At 42.3% G+C, this 9,182-nt stretch overlaps 1 protein-coding gene across 1 annotated transcript in view; it reads right to left on the minus strand.

Annotated features, from left to right (window-relative positions):
* The window catches only part of PCM1 (pericentriolar material 1), an 89,265-nt gene that overhangs the window by 34,441 nt on the left and 45,642 nt on the right, over positions 1-9,182 (minus strand). The window contains 2 exon segments of the mRNA XM_075066430.1: positions 1,502-1,699; positions 2,617-2,807. Of these exon segments, the coding sequence (XP_074922531.1) occupies positions 1,502-1,699; positions 2,617-2,807 (389 nt within the window).

Genomic DNA, 9,182 nt, shown 5'->3' on the forward strand with positions numbered 1-9,182 from the left:
CTGTTGCAGCTCTTCTTTTCTTATATTTTATATGGCAAGCCTAACTTGTGAGTAAATAATTTATCCTTCTAATTTGTATATATACACTCACATGCTTTTACAGCTTATTCATTGTAAGACAAACAGAATATTTGCTGGGGTCATATTGGTGGCATTGTAAAATTATGCAAAACTGAACAAGTGTGCTCAGCAAGAGTATGGGATAAAGCCCCAGTCTTGTACTAAAGATGCAACTGTATATGACAACTATTAATATACCACCCTCCACAAATGGGTTTGAACAAATGGCCAACCAATGGAGTGTTTCCATCACTAAAATCAGCTAGTACCACATGAGGCTACAGAGTAACTAATGTTATATCTATCTTTAAAAAAGCTGATAAAGATGATCTTGGGAATTATAGACCTATAAACCTTTCTTAAGTACCAGGAAAATTAGTAGAAGTGACAATTAAAAACAGAACCATAAAATATCTACACAAACATGCTATGATAGGGCACAGCTTCTGTAAAGGCAAATCATGCCTCTAATCCAGGGGTCATCAACCTCTGGCACAGCCAATTAATTACGTTTTGTTTATGTTGACCATTTGCAAGCACGGCGCCCTTGCAGCTCCCAGTGGCCGTGGTTCACCATTCCTGGCCAATGGGAGCTGCAGGAAGCAGTGGGCCGCAGAGACACACTGGCCACCACTTCCTGCAGCTTCCACTGGCTAGTAGCAGTGAACCACGGCCACTGGGAGCTGCAGAGGGCCATGCCTGCAAATGGTCAACATAAACAAAATGTCTCGCGGCCTGCCTTCAGATTACCCTGATGGGCTGTGTGCTGAAGGTTGCCAGCCCCTGCTCTAATCTATTAGAATTCTTTGAATAGGTCAACAAAATAGAGGAAAGTAAACTGGGTGATATGATTTACTTTGACATTCAAAAAGCCTTTGAAAAAATCCCTTAGCAAGAGGCTATGAAGGAAACTAATTAGTCATGTAGCGAGACAAAGTACTCCCATGGATTAGAACATGGCTAAGAGACAACCAATCAAAAAAAAATAATCAGAAATAAATGGTTAATTTTCAAAATGGCAAAAATTAACAATCAGGTGTCCCCAAATGTTCGATGCTAAAACTGATGTTTAATGAAAAACGTGTTAAACAATGAGGTGGCAAAATTTGCAGAGCAGATTAAATTATTTAGAGTTGTCAAGATATGTAGAGACTGAGGAACATCAGCTTGATAGCAGATGAAATCCACTGTTGATTATGCAAGTTGGAAGGAATAATTTGAACTACTCAAACACTGCATACAGCTAGTTCAGAACCTAGCTATAACCTCTTGACAAAAAAGATTTGGTTAGATGCCACACTTGACAGTTCAGTGAAAACCTCTGTCTTCTTCTGCTATTGTTGAGTAGAATTTTGTTATCAGCTCTCTCTGTAGAAAAAGTGCAACACTGTTTTATAAAACTTACCCTAATATCAGACCAATATTAAATAAAGCAACTAACCTATCCTTATTTTCTTTAACACAATATGTACTTTGATCATTGTTATGGAGATACATGGAGAAATTGTCATTAGAACTGGACTCCTGTTCTTCCTCTTCTTCCTCCTCTTCTGCCTGAAGAAGTCCATCAGAAAGATAACCATCTCCATCCCCTTCATCTAGCGCACACTGGGTAGAACCTCCCCATGTTGCCACTGTTCTAGTGAACATTAGACATTAAAAGATACAGTCAATCTGCCATTAACAAAGGATAACAGCTAAAATCAGAATACTACTAATAAAATTTTATATGCCAATTATATCTACGAGTTGCATCAAAATGAATTTTGCAAACCTCTTACCAATACAGAGACAGTCAACTAATTTAAAAAGAACTTCTTGTGTTTGAACTTTGTAACTTACATTGTTAACACCTAATATCAGAGAAACTTATCTATGAATCCAAACAAACTGAAATGGCCAGAAGGGACCACTGTGATCATCTAGAAAGACCTGCTATATTACAGAGACCAAGGACTTTCCAGAGTTAACTCTTGTTTGAATTATAGCATATCTTTTAGAGAAATGATTTAACACTTGAAAAGAAGCCATTCTTTCAATCTGGAATCAAACCAACAACTTAAGGATATCTTTCCAAACATGCTAGAGTCCTGCCAGTTGAGCTACTGAAGGCCAACCTAGTATTTTAGGCATTTGACAGCATTTTTCATACAGACCTTTTTCCTTGTTTATATGGGTCTTCCCCCAGTAATGGGGAAAAAGAGAGAAAACGCATTTTGAAAAACATTACATCAAACCCCCCCAAAATGGGAGGAAGCTCATAGGGAAGTGGGTACCTCAGAAAATTTTTAGGAAATGTTTTGAAAGTCACTAGATTATAAATTTCCAGTATGCCTTTAAAACTAAAAAAATATAGTTTACAACTTTTTCTCTTAAACACTGGATGTGGAATTTTGTTCAAAGTAAACACAATAAAAACAGTCTCTTACTAATTTATTTTTAAATGGAGTACCTCTTGTGACATTGTTCACAACAAATGTTTAATATACAGTAAAGGATTCCAGACTCCAAAGGTAAGACCATATAAAGCAGGAGGGGTGGGACTCATGCTCTTACTTTTCCATCCTATTTTGTTGTGGAGTACATTGGGTCTCTGATCCACCACTTTTAACAGATGCAGCAACAGTAGATGTGGTTTCTGCCAAATCTCTTCTCCTCTGATGTTCAGCCATTAAAGCTTCAAGCTGCTTTCTTCTCTGTCGTAACTCTTCCCTTAAGATCCCATGCCTACGCATCTCAGACCATAGCTATTTGAAATAAAAGTTTAATCCTTCTGTTTCATTTTACAAATTTAACTATATTCAAAACCATTAAACCAACAAATTAGGCAAAGCTAAAATTTTTCAAAATTAATTTGATGTGACTATATAGCAGAACAAGCAAAATGAAGAAAAAATCTTAAGTTAAACTTGACACACCTATGATGCAAGTTTCAGCATTTATATTTTAAGAACAGAATGTAAGTTGTGTCAATAAAAGTGAGGCTAATAAAATAATGGTTCTCCTGTAATATTAAGAGGTGATCAGGATAGGGCCACATTGTGCAAAAGGCTGCAAAAACTAATAGAAAACAGTCTCTGCCCTGAACACCTTAAAATCTAAAAAGGTAAGTAACATAAGAAAGTGGGGAGAGAAGAATCCAATCAAATTGTTTATATTAATACTCTTTAAGAATAATGAAAGTGTATGATTTCCATTTATCACTCAAGCTAGCTATCATTAACTGGCTGATTTGTTACCGATGTCAAGGCAGAATAGGGTCTTGAGGAGGAATTTGAAAGAAAAAGTGGTAATAGTTTTACGGATCACTTCATGAGCATTTATGGATCATCTTCCTGTCAACTGTTTGAAATGGGCCACCTTGATTTCATTAGCACTACAAAAGTGATTTTTCCTCCCTTGGCAGTCACATCTTCTTGTCAACTGTTGAGAACAGCCCACTTCCACCTTAACTGAATTGGCTCATTAGCACTTGCCCTACCAAGTGGGGGTAACTCCCATCTTTTCTTGTGCTTTTACCTGCCTGTATTTTCCACTCCATGCATCCGATGAAGTGGGTTTTAGCCCACGAAAACTTATGCCCAAATAAATTTGTTAGTCTCTAAGGTGCCACAAGGACTCCTCCTTGTTTTTTCATGAGCATAAAAAGCATGAATGAAGGGACAGGTGTTTCTGCAAGAAGCTGTGGCCCTAACCTCTTCCCTGGCTATATGAGGACAGATCCCCACTCCTCTCAGATCCTTCACACAAAAGGTCCAGAAGGGAAGGAGGGTGGGTTGTGGAATATACATCTGCATCACCAATAATACAGAGGACCAAGTGGCAACCCTGCAAATGTCAAATATAGGAACATGTCAGTCCTAGGTATTAGAGACACAATATGGGTGAGGTAATATCTATTATTGGACCAATTTCTGTGGGAGAGAGAGAGAGAAACTCTGTGTAAGCTTGTCTTTCTCACCAAAAGAAGTTGGTCTAATAAAAGGTATTACCTCACCCACCTTCTCTCTCCAATATCTGAATGTTGCTTAGAAATTCCACTGAGGTTACCTGGGCCCTCATGGAAACAGCTTGCACTGTTGAGGAGGCACAGTCTGAACTACTTCGTATGCTGTCAGGATACAAAAAGTTATCCAGCTGGAAATCACTTGTGAAGAGAGATCGTTTGCCTCTTCATTTGGTCCACATATGAAACAAACAGATGAGATGAAGAATGGAAAGGTTTAGTCCTATCCAGATAAAAAGCTAAGCAATCGCTTGACATACAATATGTGAAAATGCTGCTCATCTGTGGTTGAATGCAGCTTAGGGAAGAACCCTGGTAGATATGTAACTTGGTTCAAAAGAAACTGAGAAACCACTTTAGATAAAAACTTAGAATGCGGCTACAAAGTTACTTTGTCTTTGGAAAACTGTATGTAAGGAGGCTCTGTCATCAAAGCCTGCAATTCACACACACTCCTTCCAGCTGTTTTTGTCACAAGGGAAGCAGTTTTCTGACACAGAAGGGAGAAAGAAGAAGTTGCCAGTGGCTCGAATGGTGGTCTCATAAGAGCTGCTAAGACAGTATAAAGGTCACACGAAGGGGACTAGTTCTTTAACCAGTGGATGGAGACAAGTGACTCCTTTCAATAACCTTGCTTCCATGGAGTTCAAAACACACTGACTTCCCATGGATAGGTCAATGAAACACTGAAATCACTACCAGGTGCACTCTCAACAAACTAAGTGCAAGACCAGAAGACTGAAGGTGTAAGCAGGTACGCCCAGATTTACTGGTTACAAGCCATTTTCCGTTGAACTCCCCAGCCTAATGAGGAGGTCAGAGAGCTAACATTGTCTTGGCCACGGCGGAGCAATGAGAATGAGGTTGCCATGATCCAATTTCAGCTAGAGAATGACGTGCGGGATAATTGGAAGAAAAGCATACAGGAGTGCAGAGTCCCAGCTCAAGTGAAAAGAATTGGTCACGGGGCCTGGACTGAGACCCCCCTCGAGAGCAAAAGAGATGACTGTCGAGATGCCCAAATCATAAAGATGGATTGCTGGACACTGGGCTTCAGAAACCACTCATGATTCAGGGAGAAATTTCTGCTGAGGTGATCCACCAGGTGGTTTTAGAATCCAGTTAAATGATCAGCAGCAGGGTAATGTTTTCTCTGATGCAAAACTTTAACAGCCTGATGACCTCCTGACCTAGCAGGTTGGAGCACGCTCCCTCCTTTCTGTTCATGCAATACTTCACGGTGGTATTGTCAGTAAGGACGTGCATAGCTGAGTCCCTGATGTGATCTTGAAGGGCCTGATTGGCACCGCAGATGGTACAAAGCTCCAGGGCACCGATATGCAGAGAAGTTTCCTATTCTGATCACAGGCCTTTCAGTAACCCCATATGCATTCCTCAACCTATTAAGGAGGCATCAGTGGGGACTTAGCGAAGGAAACACCCTGGCACACATTGCCCTGAGCCACTCACCACCTTAAGGACTCCAGGATCAGCAGAGGAAGTCGGACTGGTCCATCCAAGGATTCAGATGACAAACCAACTTTAGCCACATTTGAAGAGGATGAAGGTGCAACCTAGCATATTGGATTACTTATTTGCATGCAGCCACATGGCCTAGCAACCTCAGGCATACGCGGACTATTCTTGAGGGTTGAGTCCCCTGCAGCTCCAGAGAGAAGTGGCAAATTGCATGGAAGTCAGTCAGTCAGTAGCAACACTCTTGAACTCAGAGTCTAGTAGGGCCCCAGTGAACTCGATTCTTTGAGTTGGAACCAGTGTTGACCTCCTGCTGTTTAGGATGAGACTTAGATGATCAAGTAAGTGTAGAATGAACTGAACATGAGAGAGGAGTTCTTCTCTGGACTTGCTTCTCAGTAACTAATCATCCAGATACAAGAAGATACGAGTTCTCTTCCTTAGGTATGCTTTCACTACGATCATGCATTTGTTAACATACCAGGCAGGAGTGGAAGACAGATCAAAAGGAAGCATGGTATACTGATAGTGCTGGTTTGCCATGACAAACCATAGAAACCTCCTGTGGCTTGAGAGCACTGCTACATGGAAATAAGCATTCTGAAGATCCAACAAACCAGTTGCAATTTAACACGGAGAGGATCGTTGCTAAAGTGACCAGATGGAATTCCACATATCTGATGCATTTGTTGAGGTCACAGAGGACATGACTCATCCCTGGAGGGAGTAGAATCCCTGTCCCCAATGTTGCAGTGAAACCTCCTCCACAGCCCCCAGAGCCAGTAGAGACAGAACCTGCTCCAGAAGTTATGTCCTGTAAGAAGGGTCCCTGAAGAGAGAGGAGGAGGGGGGGAGGGAACTATATGGCACAACCCTGGGTAACTGAGTCCCAAACACCAAAAAAAACAGAGCCAGCCTGTCCCTGAACGGGGGAACAAAGATGGACTTCTGCTTGGGACATAGAAGTCAAAATGGGCACTTGCTGGGTGCCAGGAGAGGACAAGCCAGTCATGTTCAGAGAACAATGCCTGCTGGTTCGCAATGCCCGTCTGCCAGGAAGAGGAGGTATAAATCTTCCTCCCCATGAAGTCCATCCCCTCCTAGACTCTGTCTTTAGTACAGATTTATATCTTCACTGTCATTTACTATGGTTACCACAACAGAGTTAGGTGCTGGATGGGAGTAGAAACCTTCAAAACCCAGCATGGGATTGAAATATGACTTCTCTGCACACTTTGTCGTGGGAGGCTATGAAGTCGGAGCATTCCAGTGTCTTTTTTCAGGCTCCAAGACAACCTCATTTATCAGGCTGCCTATTCTCTCTGGAGCGGATTGGAGAATATCCAGCAGCTTATGCATATTCTCCTGCATAAATTAAGCCTGGATGCCTAGCAGCTATATATCTAAGAAGGTCCTGATATGCCTTGAAGTCCTCAGACATCAAAGGAGAGCAAGAGCCTTGCATGGCAGAGCTGTCCAGAGATGAAGCAGCAGTGGTTTGCGCGCTCTCTCTCACACACACACACACGATCGGAGGCCTAGAGGGATGGCCTCAGTCTCACTTGTAGCTGGTTCAGGAAGGGAAGCCACCCATGGGATCAGTGATCTAGTTTTAGAGCAGCTTGAAGAATGGGACCTGAAGGACTGATGAGAGTCCTGGCACTGGTGATCAGTAGGCACTGAACCAAGAACCCCCTCAACTGCAGAAATGATGCCAACTTCAATACCAATGGTGATCCAAGGATAGTCTCTGGTGCCTATCAGGCAATGACGAACGGGAGGACGACCCGAACCTGGGTCTCGAGGAGTCGCACAGATTCTCTGGTGACAATGGAACCAGGCACAACAGAATAAACAAACAACCAGACTCATCTGAAGCCCAACAGAAACAGCATCAATGCCAAAAAGGAATGGGGAATCTGCACCAAGTGAGACATTCCCTCTACCCGGTACCAAAAGAGGCGCCAACATCAAGGCCAAAGGGGCCATCAGCATTGCGAGGGCCTTTGGTGCCAGTCACAGCACTGGTCTCAGTTCCACTGTCTGGGACCTGGGCAGCCTGAGCTGCAGTGCTGATGAACCCAGCAGCTCTACGACCCAGCCAGAATGTGCCACATGCCATAATGGAAGATGAAACATAGAAGCTACAGCACCTTCAAACTCCTGAACTAGTGGAGAGTCATGGACTGAGAGGGAAAGCAGGTTTGATGTCACCTGATACGCCTCCAGCGTGGAGACAGTCAGCACTGGTGCAGACATCATCAGCATCACAGTCACTGGATGCCCCATGGCCAGAACCAGAGTTGATACGGGCTCTTGCTGATCTTGGCATGGTACCAAGGAGAGATTAGATGGACCTGCTCCATTGTGCATGCCAGAAGGAATATGGCGCTGGTCAACACTCCTTTTAGAATATGAGAGTCTCCCAGAACCTCGGAGCGCTCCATAATTAGTCTTATGGGACATCTTCCTCATCTCACCAAAGGAGAAAGAGCAACTCCTCTTCCTCTTTGAGGAAACACTAAAGTCCATGTGAAGCAGCATGACTTGCTGGTTCCGATGGCAATCATCGAGTAGACAAGGGTCTCAGTGCTGAAGTGAGCCTCTTGGCCTGTTCCTCCAGGTGCTGCTTCACACATAAGTCTCTCACCACCTCCGTCCTCTTTCTGAATGACTTACAGATGGAACACCATTCCTTATCATATCCCTCAGCCACAACAAGCACCTCATGTGAGAATCACCCCCCAAGCACTCATCCAAGACAGGCAATGCTTGAACCTTGGTGAGGGTATCACACAAGGCAGCCAACTAGTTCAACTAACACTATACTAACACTTAACTAAACCTGAAATGCTACTAGTTTTCTGCGAGTTTTTCCACTAGATTATGAGATCAAAAACATGAGATGAAAATACCACACAAATCTTCGACATAAGCCACAGGCAGTGAAAAGGAACTGAGTTGGGATCAGGATGGAGCTGTCTTTATATAGCCAGAAGAGGGGCTAGGGCCAGGAGGGTACAAATGTTGTCCTTCTGGGTACTGCTAGGCAAAGTTCTCCAGCTTCGGTGCACTGGGCACAAGTACACCTCTGTGGAATACATGGCTGCATCTATTCGAAGATAGTAGGATGAAGTAATGGATATGTACGGAGAAGCAAAGTTGTGAAGGACCTTGAAATCAAGAAGAAGCTTGAACCTGATGCAGTGAAAAAGGGTAGTGTAGGAATTTAAAGGGGAAGGTAATACGGTTACAGCAGCCGGTAAAGGTAACTTTTGAATAGTTTTGAGCAGTGTTTTGAATAGACTTGAATGAGGTGATAAAGATGTCAGGGAAGACAGATAAGGTGGTATATTATACAAAGCATAAAAAAAGCAGAGTCTGCTTGCCATTACGAAATAGCTGAAGACCTTTCTAGGCGAAGTTTCCAACATCTTTGAAAATATTAATTTGCTTACAGAAAAGGCTATATTTTGAAGTTAAAAATCAAAAGTTACCTATGGAGTTTTAGAAATATGATCATCACTACATGCTCTTAGTGTTACACCAATCTTTTTTTTTTTTTTTTTTTTTTAGAAGAAAGAAAAAGAATTTATAAAAAGGCAATTAATACATATAATAGTTCGTAAGATATATGTTT

Source organism: Chelonoidis abingdonii, chromosome 5 (genome assembly GCF_003597395.2).
Source record: "Chelonoidis abingdonii isolate Lonesome George chromosome 5, CheloAbing_2.0, whole genome shotgun sequence".
Taxonomy (NCBI): Eukaryota; Metazoa; Chordata; order Testudines; family Testudinidae; genus Chelonoidis; species Chelonoidis abingdonii.